This window comes from Pteropus medius, unplaced genomic scaffold (genome assembly GCF_902729225.1).
Source record: "Pteropus medius unplaced genomic scaffold, Ma_sr-lr_union100, whole genome shotgun sequence".
NCBI classification, from domain to species: Eukaryota; Metazoa; Chordata; class Mammalia; order Chiroptera; family Pteropodidae; genus Pteropus; species Pteropus medius.
The window spans coordinates 7,052,815-7,077,078 of NW_024351647.1; the positions used below are offsets into that span (position 1 = coordinate 7,052,815).

The window sequence follows — 24,264 nt, forward strand, 5'->3', positions numbered from 1 at the left end:
ACTTCTAAGTCTTCCAGTCTTATTAGAATGGCTTTGTGCAGTAGGATTCCAGAGGCACAGTCCTGAGAGGATTCACTGCAGGCCAAATTTAGTCCAAGTCTGTGTCCCTCTGGGGCCACCTGTTAAGATTCAGCAAGCAATCCACAGATGCTGTGCTTATAGTTGCCTCAAAAGGCCACACTAGAAACGGAGGCCAGCTGCCTCCAGTGTGAGTCTTGGTGCTGCTAAGCAAGGAGCACCTGGCTTGCTGAGGATACACCTGGATGTGGGCCCCAGTTAGAGGAGTCGGAGTTTCAGGTTATCCTTTGGGTGGAGTGACCTCTGTTATCCAGTTTGATGCATCTCTGCTAAGGCGGTGCTGTGTCTGCGCACTGGGAGGTGGGAGGGCTCAACAGAGGAACAATGCATACCGCCTGCACTCTGCCAGGGAGAGAGCCTTGCCGTGGCCCTCATGCTGACAACTCAGCATTGCCTTGTAAATCTCTGTGCAGCTGAACTGGCACTGGTGCTCAGAGTGAGCAAGTCCATTGCCACGGAAATCAGCTCGCAGATGCGGCCCCTTTGAGGCTTCTGCAGCTGCCACTGCTGTTGCTGTGGCTGCTCCACTGCCACAGCCTCCATCTTACTCAGCTGCTGGGGTACAGGTGGCCTTGTGTCCTCACCCTATCCAACCTTCTGCCATTGCAGGGTGATTTCTTAGATTTCTCTCTAGTTGCCTTGTTCATCTAGCTCCCAGGTGATTTTCCTTGCTGTTTGCTTCTTGTTTCTGTCACAAATTTGATTTGGTCACCAGAAGGATGAACAGAGCCTCTTATCATCTAGGCCATTTTTTCCCCTCCCAAAACAATTCTAAGTTTTAATAAAAAGCTCACTGAAACAGAGCTGTGCAACTTTGCCAAAATATTAACATATATCATGATTTTTTTTCAGACTCACCTATAGATATACAATACCAAGGTAAAAAATTTACTTGCTGAGCCTTCTACAGCTTTTTACCTCCACTAGATTTTATCTTTTACAATTCTCTTTCAGATGCTGGATAAGCAGACATTTATCTTAGAAAATTTTTATTATTTTCTATCTCTTGAAAACAAAACCAGATTCTATTACTTTGAATAGTAGATCATACTTTTTAACTATAATTATTCTATACACTCTTTATCACTCATTGTATGACTTTAACCAAAGTAACAGATTTTTTCTTCACAGATTGTACTCTCTTAAAAAAACAACAACAACGAGTCTTACAGTAATTTAAGTGGTAAAAAATGACTTTAATTAGGAACTACTACAGTCGAGAAAAGGAGACCTCAGTACAGAAATGGCTCAATTCCCAAGGCAACTAGAAGAAATGGGGATTTACAGCTAAAGAGCAGATATGGGGAGTTGGTGATGGAAAATTACTAAGAGGAGACATTAAAGGTAGGGAGAATCTTGCTAAGTTGACATAAAAGGATTCTTGCTGAGGGCAGGCCAAGGTGATCAGATATCAAGAGTAACGTGTTGGAAATTTTATTGGATAGCTAAAGTGAGGGATTTTCTCTGAACTGACTTACTAGCATTCTTGCTAAAACTGGGATACACAGCCCAGCATGGATGGACCACAGTCTGAGGTCTAGTAAACCCTAGGAGGGCTGAGAGGAGCCTGATTAAAATTTGTTCAAGGAGACAGTCTCTTTGTCAACGTAAGGTGGCAGGAGGCAGGGGGTTTGGGGTGTATGTGGGGGAATTGAGACTTGTCTGTCATGTTAATTTTAGTAAATTAACAAAGCTTAGGAATACTCAAGTATAACTACTACTGCCACACCCTATTCACACATTTTTAAAGATAGTAAACATTATTCTTGAAATGGCAAAAATGAACACATTAACTAACATGATCCAAAGATAGAGACACTCTATAAAATATAAGTAAAGTGATACATACACACACCCCTTTGATGTCCAAAGTTTCAATACTCAAACTTATTTAAAAATTATCCAATGAAACCGTTTATTAACATGAAACCAAAATGTTAAAACAACTAAGGATCTCAGAAGTTGTAATTCAATGGTTTCACTAAAAACTGTTAGACTTATAATTCCAACTGATGTAACTCATAATTTTTTTACATCTTTTGTAATTATAGATGCTTACTTTATGTTCCATTCTGATAAGATCAGGGAGAAGATCTATGGCTATTTTATGAAACATTTTATCCAACCAATCTGTTGTCCAAGAATTAATTATGATTATTTGAATTTGAATTCTCATATAAAAATCCTCTGAGCCATAATTTCTATGACAATTTTTTTTTTCAGAGAGTGACAGCTTATATAAAACAATAGAAATTTCATTGTCTTTATTTTTTTTGGAATTTGGGATATTAAATTTAAGGCAGTACTCATTAATACCAATAATTCAATACTAACAGAACTTCTGATAGAGGAGTCATATTTTACTAATATATTCTTGAAGTACACAATACTTCAACTCATACAATGAGAAAAAAGACTTCACTATGACAAAAACACAGTCACATAAAAATATTAGGGCCAGTTCTAAAACTTCAGCTACAGATGAAGACTCAGACTTACCAAAATTAAAAGTATGGATGAATACAGCTCCCATCATCCGAAGGAGATTTCCAACGTTTTGATTATACAGCCAAACGAAATGGAGGCAAGCAACCTACCATAGACAGAGTACAAAACTCTGGTTATAAGAATGCTCAGTGAACTTAGAGGAAGAATAGATGATTTCAGTGAGGACTTCAACAGAGAGAGAAAGCATAAAAAAAGAACATATAAATCATAAAAAAGAATCAGTCAGACATGAAGAATACAATAACTGAAACGAAGCATACACTGGAAAGAATCAACAGTAGGTTAGATGAAGCAGAGCATTGAATCAGTGAGTGGGAAGACAAAGTAGCAGAGAACATTCAATTGGAAGAGCAGAAAGAAAAATGAATAAAAAAATGAGGGAAGAGACCTCTGGGACAACATCAATCATACCAACATACACATCATAAGGGTACCAGAAGCAGAAGAGAGAGAGCAAAGACCTACTTGAAGAAATAATGACAGAAAACTTCCCTAACCTGGCAAAGGAATTAGACATACAAGTCTAGGAAGCACAGAGCTCCAAAAAAGATGAACACAAAGAGTCCCACACCAAGACACATTTAATTAGATGACCTAATTAAAATGCCAAATGTCAAAGACAAAGAGAGAATCTTAAAAGCAGCAAGAGAAAGGCAGTTAGTTACTGTATTTCATAAGAATGTCTGCTGATTTTTTTTATCAGAAATTTTGCAAGCCTAAAGGGACCTGAACAAAATTTCCAAAGTGGTGAAAAACAAGAGCCTACAATCAAGACTACTCTACCCAGCGAGACTATCAATTAAAATGGAAGGTGAGATAAAGAGCTTCCCAGACAGGGAAGGAAAAAGCTAAAGGAATTCATCATCACATGCCAGTATTATAAGAAATGTTGAGTGGAATTTGTAAAAAGAAGAAGTGAGAACCCCCCTCCCATAAATATGAATAATAAAATGGCAATGACTATGTATCTATCAACAACCACTTTAAGTAAATGAATTAAATGCTCTAATCGAAAGACATAGAGTAGCTAAAGGGATAAGAAATAAGACCCATACATACGCGGTCTACAAAAGACCCACTTCAGATCAAATGACAAACTGAAAATAAAGGGATGGAAAAAGATATTTCATGCAAATAGAAAGGAAAAAAAAAGCTGAGGTAGCAATACTTACATCAGACAAAATAGACTTTAAAACAAAGCCTATAAGAGAAAAAGAAGGGCGTTACATAATGATAAAGAGATCAATACAAGAGGACATAACCCTTGTAAACATATACACATTTAAAAGAAGAGCACCTACATCTAAGAAGAAACTCTTGACCAACATAAAGGGAGAGATTGAAAGTAGTACACTCATAGTAGGAGACTTTAACACTCCATTGACATCAATGGACTGATCTATGTTCCAGACAGAAAATCAACAAGGAAACAGCAGCCTTAAATGACATAGTAGTCCAGATGGATTTAATTGATATTTCAGAGTGTTTCACCCCAAAGCAGTAGAACACATATTCTTCTCAAGTGCATGTGTACACATGAAACATTTTCCAAGATAGACCACATATTAGGACATAAAACAAATATCAATCAATTTAAGAAAATTGAAATGACATGAAACATCTTCTTCAACTATAATTGTATGAAACTAGAAATCAACTACAAGAAAAAGCTAGAAAATACACAAACACATGAAGGCTAAATAATATGCCTCTAAACAAAGAATGGGTTAACAATGAAATCAAGGAAGACATCAAAGCCACCTAGAGACAAATGAAAATGAAAACCCAATGACTGAAAAGCTATGGGACATGGCAAAAGCAATCCTAAAAGGGAAATTCATCCTATACAGGCTTACCTCAAGAAACAAGAAAAATTTCAAGCAAACAATCTAACCTTACACTAGAAAAAGAATAACAAACAAACTCAAAGTTTGTAGGAGGAAGGACATAATAAAGATCAGAGCAGAAATAAACAAAATAGAGTCTAAAAAAACCAATACAAAAGATCAATGAAACGAACAGGTAGTTCTTTGAAAAGATCAACAAAATTGATAAACTTTTAACTAGACTCATCAAGAAAAAAAAGAGAGAGTACCCAAATGAATAAAATCAGAAATGAAAGAGAGGTAACTATGGACTCAACAGAAATACAAAAGAGAATAAGAAAATACTATGAGCAATTACATGCCAACAAATTAGACAATCTGGAAGAAATGATTACGTTCCTGGAAATATGCAACCTCCCAAGACTGAGTTAAAAAGAAGCAGAAAAGCTGAATTGACCAATTCCCAGCAACGAAATCAAATCAGTCATCAAAAAACTCCCCCAAAACAGAAGTCCTGGACTACATGATTTCATAGGTGAAGTTTGCCAAATAGTCAAAGAAGAATTAACACCTATTCTTCTCAAACTATTCTAAAAAATTCAAGAGGAAAGGAGACTCCATAACTGTTTTTACAAGGCCACCATTACCCTGATCCCAAAAGCAGACAAAGATATTACAAAAAAAGAAAAGTATATGTCGCTATCCCTGATGAACATTGATGAAAAAAAATCCTCAATAAAATATTAGCAAACCAAATTCAGCAATACCTAAAATATTATACACCATGATAAAGTTGGAGTTATTCCTGAGAAAAGGTTGGTTTAATATCCACAGAGCAATTAATGTGATATATCACATTAACAAATTGAAAGGTAAAACTCGTATGATCATATCAATAGATGCAGAAAAAATTTTTGACAAAATCCAGCATCCATTTATAATAAAACTTCTCAGCAAAGTGGGAGTAGAAAAAACATATCTCAACGTAAAAAAGACCATATATGACAAACCAAAGCTAACATCACGCTCAGTGGGGAAACACTAAAAGCGTTTTCTTTAAGATCAGGAACAAGACAAAGGTACTCACTTTTACCACTTCTATTCAACATAGTATTGGAAGTCCTACCTATACCAATACCATAGTATTGGAAGTCCATAGTATTGGAAGTAATCGGATAAGAAAGAGAAATAAAAGGCATTCAAGTTGGAAAGGAAGAAATAAAACTGTCATTATTTGCAGTTAAAATGATACTATATAGGGAGAACCATAAAGATTCTACCAAAAACTGTTATAACTGATTAATAAATTGAGTAAAGCAGCAAAATACCAAATTAATATTCATATTTCAATTTGCATTTTTATACACCGAATGATGAACTAGCAGAAAGAGAAATTAAGAAAACAATCCCATTTGCGTTGCATTATAAACAATAAAATACCTAGGCATGGAATTAACCAAGGAGATAAAAAGCCTGTTCTCACAAAATTGTAAGTGATTGAAAAAAGAAATTGAAGAAGATACAAATAAATGGAAACATATACTGTGCTCTTGGGTAGGAAAAATCAACATCGTTAAAATGGCCATATTATTTAAAGCAGTCTACAGAGTCAATGCAATCTCCATGAAAGTATCAATGGCAGTTTTCACAGAACTAGAACAAACAATCCAAAAATTTATATGGAACCACAAAAGACCCTAAATAGCCACAGCGATCTTGAGAAAAAAGAATAAAGTTGGAGGTATCATACTAACTGATATAAAACTATACTATAAGGCTATAGTAATCAAAACAGCATAGTACTAACATAAAAACAGATGCTTGGATCAATGGAACAGTATAGAGAGCCCAGAATTAAATCCATGCCTATATGATCATTTAATCTATGACAAAGAAGGCCTGATTAATACAATGGGATAAAGATGGTCTCTTCAACAAATGATGTTGGGAAACTGGACAGATACATGCAAAACAATGAAACTGGACCACTTTCTCAGGCCATATACAAGAACAATCTCGAAATGGATTAAAGATTTAATCCATAAAACTTCTAGAAGAAAGCATAGGCAGTAAACTCTCTGATATTACTAACCGGAGTTTCTTTTCAGATATATCTCCTCGGGCAAGGGAAACAAAAGAAAAAATAAATGAGACTACATTAAACTAAAAAGCTTTTGTATAGCACAGGAAACCATCAACAAAACAAAAATACAACCTTCTGAATGGGAGAAGATATTTGCCTATTTTATATCTGATAAGGGGTTAATAACCAAAATTTATAAAGAACTCATACAACTCAACAACAAAAACAAACACTCCAATTAAAAAATGAGTAGAGAGCCTGAATGGACATTTGTCCAAAGAGGACATACAGATGGCCATTAGACATATGAAAAATTGCTCAACATCACTAATCATCAGAGAAATACACATTAAAACCACAATGAGTTATCACCTCATACCAGTCAAAATGGCTATCATCAATAAATCAAAAAACAAGTGTTGGCAAGGATGTGGAGAAAAGGAAACCCTTGTACGTGGTAGGTGTGATTGCAAATTGGTACAGCCACTATGGAAAACAGTTTGGAGTTTCCTTAAAAAGTTAAAACTAGCTACATTTTGACGCAGCAGTTACACTTCTGGGTATTTATGCAAAGAAAACCAAAACACTAATTTATAAAGATCTATACATCACTATATTCACTGCAGCCCTATTCACAATAGCCAAGATATGGAAGCAACCTAAGTGCCCATTAAAAAGTTGAATAAAGAAGTTATAGTATCTTTATACAATGGAATATTTCTCAGCCATAAAAAATGATATCTTACCAATTGCAATGACATAGATGGATCTAGAGATTATTATGCTGAGTGAAATAAGTCAGACAGAAAGATAAATATCATATGATTTCACTTAAACGCAGAATATAAGGAACAAAAGGAAGAAAAAGGAACAAACTAAATGAGGACAGGCTTAGAGACACAGAGAACAAACTGGTGTTTGCCAGTGGTGGTGATGGGGGTATTGGGGCCTGAGTGAAAAATATGAAAAGATAAAGTACAAATTTGTAGTTATAAACAGTAATGGGGCCATAGAATACAGCATAGGGAATATAGTCAATATTCTCTCCTGTGACATTTTATGTTACTGTGAAAGTGGTTCAAGCAATTTCTCCTGCCTCTTCAACGTTATGTGTGCTTACGCTGATTGAAATTTATAGTAAAATCCACTTGGTTTCGATTAAATGTCTTTACACTCCCCAGGCATTCTGCTTCATTTGAAACTACCAATGAGTGAGTCAGAATTGACAGGTTAAATTGCCAAAGGTGATGTTCTTAAAATATCTAGTCCCAGTTCTGTTTCCTCTCCAGTGACTCATTACAAGATTTTCCTTTCAGTCGTTCTTACCAAACCAATGGGGTTCTAGGAACAATTCCCCTGACTACATGAGCTAAGTTAGCAAGTCCTGGTCTCTGCAGCAGTACCTGGCCATGATCCTCCAGTGCTATTAATTAGTTACCTTTTTAAATTCTTTCAGCTTTTTATATACTAGCAATGGCACAAGCAGAAGCTCAGTTGCCAATGCATTCTAGTTCCTTGAAGATGCTGTGGACTGGGGACAGGTAGGTGGAAAGATGGAAAATCAAGATAGCAACAGAAAAAAGACTTGATAAAATTAAATTCAGGTTCAGAAAACTAATCTTTGTGGCAGAACCTCTATTTGCAGATATCAAATTAAAATTGGTTGTGGCTAAGTAGGTTACGCTGTAGGTGAAAAGAAGCAGATTTCTTGAGGGAGTATACAAGGGGCTATAGCTTGTTGAGGAAGGCAAACAACTGACTTTGACTTTTACATGGTGCTGGCAATGTGTGTTAGGTTTCCAGGGTAAAGCCAAAGCCGAGAGAAGCCCTGGAAGAGAGTGAGGGTCAGCACATGTAACGTCTGCAGCACAGGGAAGAGACTTGGGGGTTCAAATGATGACTTAGAAAAGGATTTATTTCCTTTTTATCTCATTAACCTTTTGGACTGGAGCAAAGGGCAGTTAATAACCTACAGAATTGAGAAGTCAAGATCACTTACTCTGTTTTATTTCTGCGTTTACAGAGAAGTTAAAAAAAAAGGAAGACATCCACTTGAGGCTAGATCTCCATGGTATTTCTTGTCTGTTTTATTTCTGCGTTTACAGAGAAGTTAAAAAAAAAGGAAGACATCCACTTGAGGCTAGATCTCCATGGTATTTCTTGGAACTAAAACCCAATGAAGCACACAGAATTTGGAGAAGGGCTGACTGGGAAACTCTCTTCCTAAGAATGCAGCTCACCCCACCTGCATGATTAATTATACAGCTACCATCGTTCTTGACTGTGATGTAGAAAAACTTGTAATATGTTATAAAAGGGAATTTATCCTCATGCTAATCTATATTTGTTGGACACTTAGTTTTTTTTTTTTATAAAACTTTTCTAATTTTGGCCACCACAATATCCAATAGATGTAAATAAATTTCAGAGAAAACACCAAATTTAGGAATACAGTCATATGGAAATAGATGGTAAGAGGAAAGATAAAAGGGAGACAAAACTAATTTGTTTACTTAAGTATAGTAAGGATTTATTTAAAGGTGTTCATTATACCATCTATATTTTACTTTCACAGAGCAACTGACAAGTAGATCAGGTGTATATAGGCTTAAAATACAGAACTAGAAAGCTCAACTGGAAGCAAGATATAAGTTGTGAAATGACAATTTGATAAAGCATAAAAATGACCAAACAAGAGTGATACTGAACTCTCAAAAGTATATCTTAGTGATGATTTAGATATGATGTATTGTATGTGCTGGACCGGAAATTTACTTACATACATAATGGTTTATTTCTATGGGTTTGTTAGTATGATAGTAAGTCTCTTTATTGTCTTCAACCATAAACTTTCAAGTGAATGAGAATCTCTTTTGGGAGTCTGACCAAATCTATTTTGTAAATCTACAAAAGAAATTATGATGTTTAGAGCAAATCTTAAAGAGTCATTTTATCTTTAATGGCCTTTAATTAAGAAAAGTATGGTGGTAGATAAAAGTCCTGAAAACAAAACATTCGAAGTGTCCTTTTAGGACATACTCAGCTAACTCAGAGCAAAAAATGGCTCCTATCACTCTTTCTGGGGCAGTTAGATGCCTTTGTCTGGTTTTGTGTATTAATTAGAAGTCGTTTGTTTTTGAAACTCTAAAGACAGAAGCATATACATGTTAACATCTTCTAGTATTCAGTTCTTTACTTTCTTTTCCTTTTGAGATTATCTGACCCATTTCCAACTCCCTATTTTTCCTGCTTTCTTGTCCAGTACTTTCTTCTGATGTATCTTCTGTGGATTTATTATACTTGAACAGTAGCACATGTTCCAATTTTTTTTGGCTTTTCATACTATGAAACTCCCAGTTGCTTAAATACCTATATTTATGTAAGCCACTGCTCCCCAAAAGTGATCAGAACAAATAACTTACATAGAAATATAAAAGCCTTTTCATTTCTTGTTGTCCAACCCTTGGAGACATTAGTATATTATTTCCCAAATATACTGTTTGGGTGCCTAGGAAAATTCTAATTTTACCTATCAAATTAGGGAATAATTTGGGTACATGGTCAACTTGTTCGTGTAGAGTTAATGAATTCTTCCACTAAGTTTACATTTGTATGGAGTGTAGTCATTATTGGCCCATAGCATTTCTAAAAATCACTAGTTACCAATTGTTTAGAAATCTTTCTTCCTTTGCTTTTTTCTCATACTTCTTTTTTTTAGCATTTTATTTTATTTTATTATTAGTTCCAATATACAATACATTGCTTAGACATTTACATAGTTTATAATACAAGCCCCCTGATTTCTCTATCTTCTCTCTGGCTCTACACATAGCCGTTTCATTACTGCTGACAAACTGATCAAAAACAAATCACAAAAATGGAGGACAGTCTGGTGATGGCCAGAGGGAATGGGATTGGGTGGGGTGCTGGGAGAAGTGGTGAAGGGTTAAAAATGTACAAATTAGTAGTTGACAGGTGATCTCATACATCTTTTGTCTGTTCACTTATTCATCATCCTTCCCTTTCCCGGAGATACACATATATCCATCCATCCATCCATCCATCCATCCATCCATCCATCCATCCATCCATCCTTCCAACAACCTCATTTGGTTCTGTAAAACTTTTATTATAGAAACTCCTTACTTTTGGCCATGGGTGCAAGTGGGAGGAACTTGTAATTTTCTTTTGCTGAGTGTTCTGGTAATTAGTTGGTTTCAATGACATCAGAGTTTTACTATAGTGTTGATAATGATTAGCTTTTTATTTTCAGAGATAAATATTTCTCACTTTTAATTTACTGTGTAAATACCTATAAAGAGAGGCTAAGGAGGATTAACTTTTTAGAGATGCATAGTAAACTTCTTCAATTAAGGTATGACTGACAGTTGGCTATAATAGTCCAGTGTTCATCTTTAAGTGTGTCAGATGAGTTCACGTAGACTTCCATCACAGCTCTGGATGTCTTAGCAGTATAAATGTACAAAATACAGAAAGAGAATGACATCCCTATACCATTTGCTATTCAATGTAATGGAAGTGGCTAATAATGTTTTTTAGGAGCTACATCTGAAATTGTTCAAATGCAGTCTTGTCTGCCATTGGTAAACCAGTCTTGTTGCTAAACTACAGAGGAGATTCATTTTGTCTTTTGGGTACATGCAGGCCTGACAGTAACTGAGTTGAGATTTTCCTGGCTAGAGGTAGAAACTATCTTTCTGTAGCTTTAGTATTTTACTCTTTATTTGCATTTTTGGATGTGTTTTGGGTTGAAAACTGGTCACATTGTATAAAGAGGTCAATGACTTAGCTAAAAAAAAATTAAATAGAGACTATTTTGACTTTTGCTCTGGACTGAGATTTGGATCCTGAGTCTTTCTCGCATGACTTTAGAACTGTGATGACCCAAATTTTCAAGTTTCTATATTCCCTGATATTTGAATGGACATATTCTCAGGCTTTTAGTACATCTAAATCCATGTTCATATTTCATTCTGATTTAAATTCACTTCCTCTAAAATTTTTCAGTTCTTACCTAGTTGGTAGGGATTTGAGAGCCAAAAGACAAATAACTTTGTAGCTATGTGTACATACATGATAAAGGCTTATTGAGAGCCTCTCCCAAGAGCCTTGGCACTTAAGATACTTGGAGATATAACAGTATAATTTGTTTATAATTATAGAATTTCTGAATAGTATAATGAAAATCATACTTCAAATACCTTTTAGTTAATTTATAGTACAATTTATTCTTCCTTTCTTTGACATTATACACATACTTTCCTAATTTCGTCATCTTTTTTAGATTTTCCTTTTAATCCCATTTATTTCCTGGTTTTCCATAATTCTGATTTACTTTTACAATCCCTTATTTTCTATTTTCCTCTTTCACTTAAAAACTTTGCAATCTTTTTACCCTTTTTAAAAAATTATATAGTGAGGTATATTTCCATGTATTTTTTTTTATTATATAAATACATGCTCTTCTATCTTTTAGTATATACTGATTTCCTGAAATATATACATTTCCTTATTATGTACCTGGTGTGATTCTAAGTTTTGGGCTACATTTGATAACAAGGTAGATGTATTCTTTAACTTTATGGTTATTGTAGTGGCATCAGGATGGAGAAGAAACAAAAAAACCAATAAATTATAGTTGTAATAATTACTACAAAGAATACATTGATTTTGAGACTAAATATATTTAGTCTTTTTTTAGTCTATGCAGGATGGTTCTAATTTTGATCACTAAAGAAGTATGAATGTTATAACCTATTTTTATGTAGAAGTAGATAATATATTTTGAAATATCTTTTAGATATGAAATTTTGATGTTTGCTAACCAATACCATTTTATTTTTGGATTCATTTATTTCATGTGTTGAACACTATTAAAGACAAGTGAATGAAAGGGAAATATAATGAACATTTACTGAATACTTACATAGTAAAAACCCAGGCTAAATACATGATTACAAAATTTTAATTTTTTTCTCCCTAGAACTTACTCTGAGAAGTTAATATTAATTGCAATTTTATAGATAAACTGAGGTTCAAGAATTCAAGTAACTTGCCCAGTATCATCTACTGAGTGGCTCAATCATGATATAGATCTTGGTTTTCTGAATCCAAAGTAAATAGACAATATATACTTGGATTTTACTGTGGTGTAAATTGCTTGAAAAGTTCTTAAACATTCTTAATATCTGCACTTAACATGATGCAAACTGGTAACAGACAATTCATGGACTTGTAGTTCTGTGTGGGCCACTTTTTCATTGCTTCAGGGAATCCAGATAGGAATAAGTCATAAACTTTGCCTTCAAGGTTACAGTCTAGTTGATGAGTTAGAACTGTACTCAGTTAACTAAAACACAAGAGATAATAAAATAAATGCTGGTAATATAAAGCAAAATATCACAGATAGGGCTAAGATTTAATAAACCTTGAAGATAAATATGTTCCAGAGGTAGGGAGTCAGGAAGAAGCGTCTGCCAGAATAAGGCTTGTGGTCTTGGTAGTGGATGGAATAGTTGAGAAGTGGTGAAGTGTGCTATGAGACTGGAGTCAGGCTATTTTAGTCTCAAACCAAAAGTCAAAAGAATTTGGGATTGAATTTCTATTATCCATGTTGACCAAACTTGTGTCTCATGAACAATATCACAGTGTCTACTTTGGGAGGAAGTATAGGGGTATTAAATTCAGAGACAATATGGTGGTTACACTAATAATAATAAATATTAGTAATAATAAGGCCAGACTTTATAGCTGAGGTAAACACTTAAGTAATATTTGAGATGAATATGTTCTCAGAGGTGGGGATTGAGAAGAAAGAAAAGAAAGGTCTGTCAGGTGAAGGTTTATAGGCTTGCAAGAGATTGCAATAGTGTTAGTTCTATGTGACTGAAACAGGATACTAGTTTTGAAGCAAAAATAGAAAGATTGGAGGTTGAATTCCTGTTACTCATGTTGACTATCTTGTATCTCATGAGTACTATTGTGGGATCAACTCTGGGAGAAAAAGAGAGTATTAAATACAGAGACAACGTTGCGGTAGAGAACAACTCCATTTGAAAGCCACCAATTTTTTTGTGATCACATTTCAGAGGACCTGAGCGAATCAAGTCAGTTTTATTGCTAAATTAAAGAAAAGATTTCAAAACTTTGATCTCTCTCTAATTTATTACCTAACTATCATAATTTACATTTTCAGGTAGCAATGTTGACCAAGCCAATGGATGGAGCAAATCACTCTGCAGTGTCACAGTTTGTGTTTCTGGGACTCACCGATACTTGGGAGATCCAACTCCTCCTCCTTGTGTTCTCCTCCACACTTTATGTGGCAAGCATGATGGGAAACTCCCTCATTATGCTCACTGTGACTTCTGACCCTCACTTACACTCCCCCATGTACTTTCTGTTGGCTAATCTTTCCATCACTGACATGGCTGTTTCTTCTGCCATTTCTCCCAGGATGATTTATGACCTTTTGAGAAAGCATAAAGTCATCTCCTTTAGTGGCTGCATCACTCAAATCTTCTTCACCCATGTCATTGGTGGTGTGGAGATGGTGCTACTCATAGCCATGGCCTTTGACAGATACGTTGCCATATGTAAGCCTCTTCACTACCTGAGCATCATGAGCCCAAGGATGTGCATCTTCTTTTTAGTGGCTGCCTGGATGACTGGCCTCATTCACTCCACGGTTCAATTGGCTTTTGTGGTAAACTTGCCCTTCTGTGGTCCTAATGTGTTAGATAGCTTTTACTGTGACCTTCCTGGCTTCATCAAACTTGCCTGCACAGACACCTACCGACTAGAGTTCATGGTAATAGTGAACAGTGGATTCATGTCTGTTGGCATCTTTTTTATACTGATCATTTCCTATATTATCATCATTCTCACTGTTCAGAAACACTCTTCAACGGGTTCATCCAAAGCTCTGTCCACACTGTCAGCCCACATCACCGTGGTCGTCCTGTTCTTTGGTCCTTTTATATTTTTCTATATGTGGCCATCTCCCTCCACACACTTGGATAAGTTTCTGGCTATCTTTGATGCAGTTCTCACTCCTTTCCTAAATCCCATCATTTACACATTCAGAAACAAAGAAATGAAGGTGGCAATGAGGAGAGTATGCAGACAGCTACTGCATTACAGGAAGATCTCTTGAGTGATGTCTGTATTGGGAAGAGCCCTCGTTGATTACTGATGGTTAAACTCTGAGGAAAGCTTTTGTTTGTTCTACTTTGATTTGATTATACACACTGATATTGAGTCCAATGACTGTACGTGATTATGGTTTTAGGGTAATCCTGGCCTCATAGAATGAGTTATGATATGTTCCTTCTGTTTCTAGTTTTTGGTAGATATTGTAGAAATTTGTCATAATTTCTTTCTTAAAAGGTATATAGAATTCACCAGTGAAGTCATCTGTGTTCTGTGATTTATGTTTAGGAAAGTTATTAATTATTAATTATTCAGTTTTTAAAATTATTAAGGGCCTTTTCAGCTTATTTTTCTTTGATTGAGTTTTGGTAGATTGTGCCCTTTAAAGAATTGGTCTATTTCATCTAGGTCATCAAGATTGTGGACATAGAGTTGTTCATAATTTTTCTTTATTTATCTTTTAATGTCCATATAAATTGTAGCAATGGCCCCTTTTCCATTTCTGATATTAATACTTTGTGTTTTCTCTCTTCTGTAGGTTGACCTGGGTAGAGGTTTATCAATGACATTGATCTTTTTAAAAAACCAGCTTTCGATTTTGTTGATATTCTCTACCAATATCAGTTGATTTTTGCTGCTGTCTTTCTGTGAGATTTTGAGTTTTCAAAGTATCACTTGTTCATAATAAAAATTAAGATTTTAAACTAATATACACTTTTTTTTCCCAGCTAAAATGAAACAGATGATTGCATTGTTTGAAACTGCTCTGTTTCTGACTACTGTGGGGCTAAGAATAATGTACTTCTGAGCTAACTGACTATAGGCCTGTTCCCTAAAGCATATGCTACCTGGGTCAAAAGACACAGGAAGTTCGTGGGTCATGGATATGAATGGCCTTTGGGGAGACACTGAGAGAAGTTTCTATTTAGCTTTGGCCTAATTTTAACCTTCATATTTCAGTCTGGCTCAGTTCAACAAATACTCATAGAATATCCATAATGTTCCAGAAAATGTATAAGGCACTGGAGATATAGAGAAAAATAAGAGAGCATCCCTGCCAGTGAGGAACTTCTCTCCTGTAGAACATGGAGACAGTTTCAATGTCATGAGGTAAATGTGGTATAAAGGTATGAGGAAGGTGCTTTGGGAGTGCACAGAGGAGCATAGAGCAGAAGAGAGGTTTTCAACAGTCTCCTCTATGCTGGATATTGTTTCATGTGTCCTGGAGGAGTCTCACCTGAAAAGGGAATATTTCTTTATAAATGAGCAAGTAAATTTTTCCTTGATTTTATTTCTATGCACTTTTGCTGCTGAGTTTGCTTGATGGGGATCCTGAAAGTGCTGGAAAGGTGTAGAATATGCACAGATGTTGATCCTGGGAGGCCTCTGGAAAAGGAGAGCTCCGAGCAGGTTTTGAAGGGTGAAAAAGGCACAACTCTCTCTGGACACCAGTCCTCGTCTGCAGTTCCTTCTGCTGGAAGTGTTCTCATGGCCCTTGTGTCTCCATGCTGGCTCCTCCTCACCCTTCAGATCTCAGTTACTGTGACCACCCAACAGGAACAACGATCCAGCTCATTAGTCTCTCCTGTGACATTTTATGTTACCGTGAAAGTGGTTCAAGCAATTTCTCCTGCCTCTTCAACGTTATGCGTGCTTACGCTGATTGAAATTTATAGTAAAATCCACTTGGTTTCGATTAAATGTCTTTACACTCCCCAGGCATTCTGCTTCATTTGAAACTGCCAATGAGTGAGTCAGAATTGACAGGTTAAATTGCCAAAGGTGATGTTCTTAAAATATCTAGTCCCAGTTCTATTTCCTCTCCAGTGACTCATTACAAGATTTTCCTTTCAGGCGTTCTTACCAAACCAATGAGGTTCTAGGAACAATTCCCCTGACTACATGAGCTAAGTTAGCAAGTCCTGGTCTCTGCAGCAGTACCTGGCCATGATCCTCCAGTGCTATTAATTAATTACCTTTTTAAATTCTTTCAGCTTTTTATATACTAGCAATGGCACAAGCAGAAGCTCAGTTGCCAATGCATTCTAGTTCCTTGAAGATGCTGTGGACTGGAGACAGGTAGGTGGAAAGATGGAAAATCAAGATAGCAACAGAAAAAAGAAATTGGACTTGATAAAATTAAATTCGGGTTCAGAAAACTAATCTTTGTGGCCAATAGATATAGTAAGTTTCAGAGAAAACACCAAATTTAAGAATCCAGTCATCTAAATATTGATCGTAAGGAAAACAGTAAATGAAAGGGTCAATTTAATTTGTTTATTCATTCAAGTACAATAAGGATTTATTTAAAAGTGTTCTTGATACCATCTACATTTTACTTTCACAGAGCAACTGACAAGTAGATATTGGCTTAAAATACAGAAAGCTCAACTGGAAACAAGATATAAATTTTGAACTGTCAATCTGATAAAGCATAGAAATGGCCAAACAAGAGGGATACTGAATTCTCAAATAGTATATCCTAGCTATGATTTAGATATGCCACTGATGTATTTTATGTGCTGACCAGAAATTCACTTACATACTGACTGGTTAATTTCTATGGGTTTATTAGTAGGATGCCATTTCTCAACTATAAACTAAAATGAATGTGAATCTCTTTTGGGAGTTGACCAAATCCGTTTTTAAATCTACAGAAGAAATTATGATGTTTAGAATAAATGTTAAAGAGCCACTTTAATGGTCTTTTTTTTTTTTTAACCCTAACCCTAACTCTAATCCTAATCCTAACCCTAACCCTTAATAGTCTTTAATTAAGAAAAATATGGTGGTTGACCAAAGTCCTGGAGATCAAAAGATTCAAACTGTTCTTATAGGACATTCTCAGTTTTCTCAGAGTAAAAAATGGTTCCTATCATTCACTCTTTTAGGGGCGGTTGGATGCCTTTGTCTGGTTTTGTGTATTCAAGTAGGAGCAACATTTGCTTTTCAAACTCTGAAGACACTAGGATATACATGTTAATCTTCTGGTAATCAGTTCTTTTTTTTTTTTTCCCCCTTTTGAGGTTATTGGACCCATTTCCAGACTCCCTATTTTTCCTGTTTTCTTGTCTAATACTTTCTTCTGATGTATCTCCTGTAGGTTTATTATACTCAAACCATCCCAGGTTTCAAATTTATTTGGTGTTAATGCTGTCAAAACTCCCAGTTGATTAAATACCTATATTGTGTTAGCTGCTATTCCCCAAAAGTGTTTGGAACAAATAATTTACACAAAAATATAAAAAACTTTATTTCTTATTGTCTAACCCTTGGGAACATTAGTATATTATTTCCTAAATATATTGTTTGGGTGCCTAGGAAATTTCTAATTTTACCTATGAAATTGGGGAATAAATTAAGTAAATCACCAACTTGTTTGTGTAGAGATAATAAATTCTTCCATGAAGTTTACATTAGTATGGAGTGTGGTCCTTATTGGCTCATAGGGTTTCCAAAAATGAAGAGTTAGCAATTGTTTAGATATCTTTCCTTTTTTGCTCCTTTCCCATACATCTTTTATCTGTTCACTATTCATCATCCTTCCTTTCCTCAATCCGCTTACACATCTATCCTTCTATTCATCTATTTATCTATTTTTCCATCCATCTATCTAACAAATTCTTTCACCCCTCCAACAAACAGTAATTAGAGGCACAGCATGTGTTGAGAATGGTGCTGGGGAACATGAGGGAATAGAATAATGTAAAAAAATAATCTGATATTTCCCTGGATAATCTTAATGCGGGGCTTCTCAGGTTTGGAACTATTTGCAGTTGGGTAAATCTTTGTTTAGGGTGGCTGTACTGTCATCCTGGGCATTATAGAATGTTTAGCAGCACCCTTCACTTCTACCCATTCGATGCCAGTAATGACCTTTCTCCTTCTCCCACTTCTCGCCCCAGTGGTGACAATCAAAAATGTTTCTAGAGATTGCCCAATATCTCATGTAGAGGAGTAAAGCATACTTGATGAGAACCCTGTTTTAATGAGAGAGACTTATAAGGACATATTTCCCTGCATTTGATAAGTCTTACAATAAAGGTGCACATATTGGGAATGCAATTTGGATATGTTCTGTCTTTGTTCCCACCTCTGATCATTGCAACTATTTCTGATCAACTACTACTGCAAAGTAGTTCTTAGTGAATCTCAGAAGATCATATATTTTAGAAAATTATTTATCATAACTCACGGTTAATTTTTTTTTGCATTACAGTGACTTTGGTATTCCATATAATAGCGCCTCATCCAGGTAAATTATTCAGCTAAATGGCTAATTAGACTTTGTTGTTTGTTTTTCTACCATGCAGTTTTTGTTGAAATTACATGCAGACATATTTACCATAAATGCTCTTTTTAATTATTAAATATTAAACTAGTGAATGATCCAGTGTATGGATCAGGATGGGAAGAACTGGAATTTGTAATCAACTCGGTTAATATTTTTTTTCAGGGGCTATGCTTGTTTTTTAAATAAAAAATTTTGATCACTTTTAACTGAGGTTACTTATTATTTCTGTATCAGTAAGTAATTTCCAAGCATAGACCTTTAGTAGTTTATGTCACAAAAAAGGTTGGCAATAGTTAAAATAAACAATATTACATTAAATCTTACTGGGTATGAGACATTCGTACTGATTAGCTCATGTAACAGATAACATAAGCTCCTTATTGTTCCAATTCTTCGCTTACGTCATTTTATTTACTGATGCTCCAGTGCTGTTTTCTCTTAAATTCTAGATTGAAGCATATCTTCCCTTGGGTTTTGGAGAATGTGATGCAATGTCATGGTTCTCTATGTATTTTTTTTTAATGATTTCTTTTTATTAAAAATTAAGTTTATTAGGATAACATTGATTAATACAATTACATAATTTTCAAGTGTACATTATAATTTGACATCTGTATATTCTATTGTGTGTTTACCACCCAAAGTCAAGTTTCTTTAAGCTACCATATATTTGATCCCCCTTACCCACTTCATCCTCCCCCTACCCGCTATATTTGACTGCCTTACTGCATCTATGTATTTTTAATTCTAGAATTCAAGGAATCATTTGAATATTGCTTCAAATGCTTTCATCTTTCTCAATCAGTCCAGTAAAACTTTGATTATAAGAATTTACTTATTGGCCGTGGAGGGAAATAGGAATAGGAGGAACTTGCAATTTTCTTTTTGCTGAATGTTCTGGTAATTAGTAGGTTTCAATGACATCAGAGTTTTACTATAGTGTTGATAATTATTATCTCTGTATTTTCAGAAGTAAATATTTCTCACTTTAATTTACCCTCTAATTATCTATAAAGAAAGGCTAAGGAGGATTAACTTTGGCTTTGCCTAACTTTTAAGGGCTGCAGAGTAAGCTTCTTCAATTAAGGTATGACTGACATTTGGCTTTAATAGTCCAGTATTCATCTGTGGGTGTGTTCAGATGAGTACACGTAGACTTCTATCATAGCTCTGGAAGTCTTGGCAGAATAAATGCACATAACACAGAAAGAGAATAACCATCTAGGGAAGGGGAGAAGAGGGAGGTGGACAGGGTAAAACAGGTCAAATATGTGGTGACAGAAAGAAATCTAACTATGGGAGGTGAACACACAGTGTAAATATATATATATATATATACACGTATATATATATATACGTATATATATGTGTATATATGTATATATTTACACTGTGTATATATATATACATATATGTGTATATATATATACATATGTGTATATATATATATGCCTCACTGTTAAAATGTACAGCTGAAACTTTGAAACTTATTGGATTTCATTAATCAATGTCACTATAAAAAATAAATAAATTAATTAATTAAAAAAGAAAAGAAAGAGAATGACTTCCCTGTATCATCTGCCATTCTACATTATACTACATTATATAAGTGGCTAATATATTCTTTAGGAGCTATATCTAAATCAGTGTTCAAATGTAATCTGGTCTGCCTTTGGTAAATTGGCCCTTCTAGTCAACTATAGCAGAGATTCATTCATTTTTGTCTTTTGGATACATGCAGGCCTGACTGTATCTGAGTTGAGATTTTTCTAGCTAGAAGAAGAAATTAATCTTTCTGTAGCCATAGTATTTTGCTCTTTATTTGTATTTTTAGATGTGTTTTGGGTTGAAAATTCGGTCACATTGTTTAAAGAGATCAATGACTTAGCTTCCAAAAGATTAAATAGAGAATACTTTGTTATTTTCACTCAAAAATTTCTACTCGATTATAACAACATTTTAGCCTGTACTATTATTTGTGTTATTGAGTTCCTTATCTTTCTGTCATATAATGGATTGCTTCTTCCTGCCCCCCACCAATAGATTTCCTTTTTCAAGCTTCAAATGCCTCCTTATTCTAGAGTCCTTATAAGTTTGGTGACTAAGTGTATATTTACACTATTAGTACCTTTCCTAATTTTTGTTTATTTCATGTGAAAACTCTGGGATGTGTGCTACTTCACATTCTCTAAATAGGTTTGTTTATAGCCCTGGGAATTTTACAATGCATCATCTCAATATATCCAGAATATAATCACCTCTTAGTACCTCTATCTTTATCATCCTGATCTAAGTCACCCTTATCTCCTACTTGGATTGTTGTAATAGCATCTAATAATATCTCTGGTTCTATCCTTGCGACTCTAAATGGTATTCACAATGCAACAGCCAGAGTGATCCTTTAACAATGTAAGCCAGATTTTGTTGCTTCCCTGTTCACACTCCATTTGCTTATCTCATTCAGAATAATAATCTAACTCCTATGGCTTATACACACCACTCTCCCTGCCTCGACTTCCAACTACTCAGGTTGAGACTTTTTGGCCTCCTTATAGTTCTTTGAACATACTAAATGAGCTCACACCTCAGAGTTCTTATTCTTGCTGTTATCTCTGCTTGGAATGGAATATTCTTCCTCCAAATACCTTCATGGTTTGCTCATTCACCTTCTTTAGCTTTCTGCTCAGTCGACTTATCAGCAAGGAGTTTCCTATCAATTCTATTTTATAAAAGCTCTCCCCATAGTGCCCAGTTCTTCTTCCTTGTTTAATTTTTCTCCATAGTTAAATCATTGACCGACACCTTATATATCTTTTTGTGATTTTATTTTTTACTTGTCTGTTTTGTTCTTGGCTATATTCGTAGTGTTTAGATTACTTCCTGGCATATAGCAAGTTCTTGACAAATGTTTGTTGAAGGCAATGAGTTAATAGATAGGGCCTAATTCAGTCTAATCATTCATTCATTCAAAAAAAATTTTTCACTACCTAATAATTGAAAGATACTGTATGGGGCTAAAAATTTAAAGGCTTTATGATTTATAACTTTGAGTAATTTATAATCATATGGAGGAAATAGACATGTGACCAATTCTAAATATAATAAGTAAATGTAGATGTATAGGTAGGCCATAAGGAAGGTGAGACAGATGAGGTTTCATTTGATTTGGATGTTAATGAATTTATTATATTTTGAGAAGTGTAAAATAGAGAAGAATAATTTCTGGCTTGAGGAACAAAATCAGTCACAGGATCTTATAAGTCTGTTTGTCATAGAATAGTCCACTATTGCCCATCTAGTATATGAGGTTGGTTATTGCTCTTCCCAGGAGGGGATAGTTAACATTGATCATACTGATAAAGCAATTTAATATTGAATATCTTTTGTTTGTGGTTTCATCAGGTGCATCCATGGGTACCAGCCCACTAGATCGCTCACCTGTGCTAGCAAGACCACCTGACAATTCAGTTACTGTCATATGTAATGACAGCAATAGTGGCCAACAGAATCTTATTTGACTTTTGTGAAAAGCACAGGTAATATTTGACTTCCAAATTTATATACTTTTCCATAGAGCGTACTAATATAATAGTATTAATTTGAGTTTTCTCATTTTCTTCCTTTAGGTAATAAAAGAGTGCACCTAACCAAGTGAGCCAATGAATGGAGCCAACCACTCTGTGGTGTCTGAGTTTGTGTTCCTGGGACTCTCCAATTCCTGGGAGATCCAGCTTCTTCTTTTTTGCTTTTCTTGTCTTTTTTATATGTCTAGTATGGTGGGAAATCTCTTCATAGTGGTCACTGTGACTTCTGATCCTTCTTTACACTCCCCCATGTATTTTCTGTTAGCCAATCTCTCCATAATTGACCTGATATTTTGCTCCATTGCAGCACCCAAGATGATTTGTGATCTTTTCAGGAAGCAGAAAGTCATCTCCTTTTGGGGTTGTATAGCTCAGATCTTCTTTAGTCATGCTGTTGGAGGCACTGAGATGGTGCTGCTCATTGCCATGGCCTTTGACAGATATGTGGCCATAAGTAAGCCTCTCCACTACCTGACCATCATGAGCCCACGCATGTGCATTTTGATTTTAGTGGTTGCTTGGACAATTGGTCTCATTCACTCTTTGGCCCAGTTGGCATTTGTGGTAAACTTGCCCTTCTGTGGCCCTAATGTAGTAGACAGCTTTTACTGTGACATACCTCGGCTCATCAAACTTGCTTGCACAGATACCTATAAATTGGAGTTCATGGTCACTGCCAATAGTGGGTTCATTTCCTTGGGCGCTTTCTTCTTGCTGATCCTCTCTTACATCTTCATCCTGGCCACTCTACAGAAACACTCCTCAGGTGGTTCATCCAAGGCTCTTTCCACACTGTCAGCTCATATTACTGTGGTGATTTTATTCTTTGGTCCACTGATTTTTTTCTATATGTGGCCCTCTTCTTCAACACATCTGGATAAATATCTAGCCATATTTGATGCAGTTTTAACTCCATTTCTAAATTCAGTCATTTACACATTTAGGAACAGAGAGATGAAGATGGCAATGAATAGAGTGTTCAGTCGGCTTATGAGTTTTAGAAAAAATTACTAAATGGCTTTATTGAAACACAAAATTTCCAAGAGACTATTCATAAATTTTCTGTACCTATTAGTCAGTCCTCATGAAGACTGTGCATCTTTCTAAGGTCTTAACTCGTTCTTTTGTTTGAAGCACATTCCTTTGCTTCTTCACTTTGCTGACTCTGTGTTGGTTTCCATGCATTAGATAAAACAGCCATCTCTTCCAGTCTTGAAGGATCACTTAAAGTAGAAGATAAATCTTATTCTTCAACTCTATCCAAGTTCTTGATCATCTCTCAAATCTTTGTCATTGTGCAAGCAGACTAACTTATTTTTAATGGCTCCCGGTAGTTGAGGGTGTGCCAGGAGCTGTTAGTGTTCCAAAGGGAAGGATGTCAGTAAACACCTAAATTCAGGTTGATTGGAATTTAAACCCTCAGGCAGCAGCATTAAAAGTATGCAAATATATACAGTCTTGAGGGGCTACAAGTGTAAGCTCTGCTGACCACCAGTGCCAGGCGATTCCTTGCGGGGCAGTAGTAAAAGTTGGGGCTCTAGATGAGTGTAAAAGCTCCTAGCTGGGAGATAATGGTGAGCCGTGTGAGGCAGAAGGAGAGCACAAAGACAGCGTGCACCACCCTCCGATCCTAGACAGCAGGTCTGTCCGTGAGCCCCTACAATGGGAGTCAGACTTGAAGTGTGCCTCTCAGGCCAAAACTTTAGGGCAAGCAAGTAG

At 35.5% G+C, this 24,264-nt stretch overlaps 2 protein-coding genes across 2 annotated transcripts; both read left to right on the forward strand.

The window, feature by feature from the left end:
• The first annotated feature begins 13,720 nt into the window (after positions 1–13,720).
• LOC120587127 (olfactory receptor 4F3/4F16/4F29-like) lies at positions 13,721–14,671 on the forward strand. Its single transcript, XM_039843807.1, has one exon. The coding sequence runs from the start codon at positions 13,733–13,735 to the stop codon at positions 14,669–14,671; it is 939 nt and encodes a 312-aa protein (XP_039699741.1). The 5' UTR covers positions 13,721–13,732.
• A 7,949-nt stretch (positions 14,672–22,620) lies between these two features.
• On the forward strand, positions 22,621–23,559 carry LOC120587128 (olfactory receptor 4F15-like). The gene has a single exon (XM_039843808.1). The coding sequence runs from the start codon at positions 22,621–22,623 to the stop codon at positions 23,557–23,559; it is 939 nt and encodes a 312-aa protein (XP_039699742.1).
• The last annotated feature ends 705 nt before the right edge of the window (positions 23,560–24,264 follow it).

What these genes read in the sequence shown, in the direction of transcription:
- LOC120587127 (XM_039843807.1), top strand. Translation starts at nt 13,733, where the DNA reads ATGGATGGAGCAAATCACTCTGCAGTGTCACAGTTTGTGTTTCTGGGA.
- LOC120587128 (XM_039843808.1), top strand. Translation starts at nt 22,621, where the DNA reads ATGAATGGAGCCAACCACTCTGTGGTGTCTGAGTTTGTGTTCCTGGGA.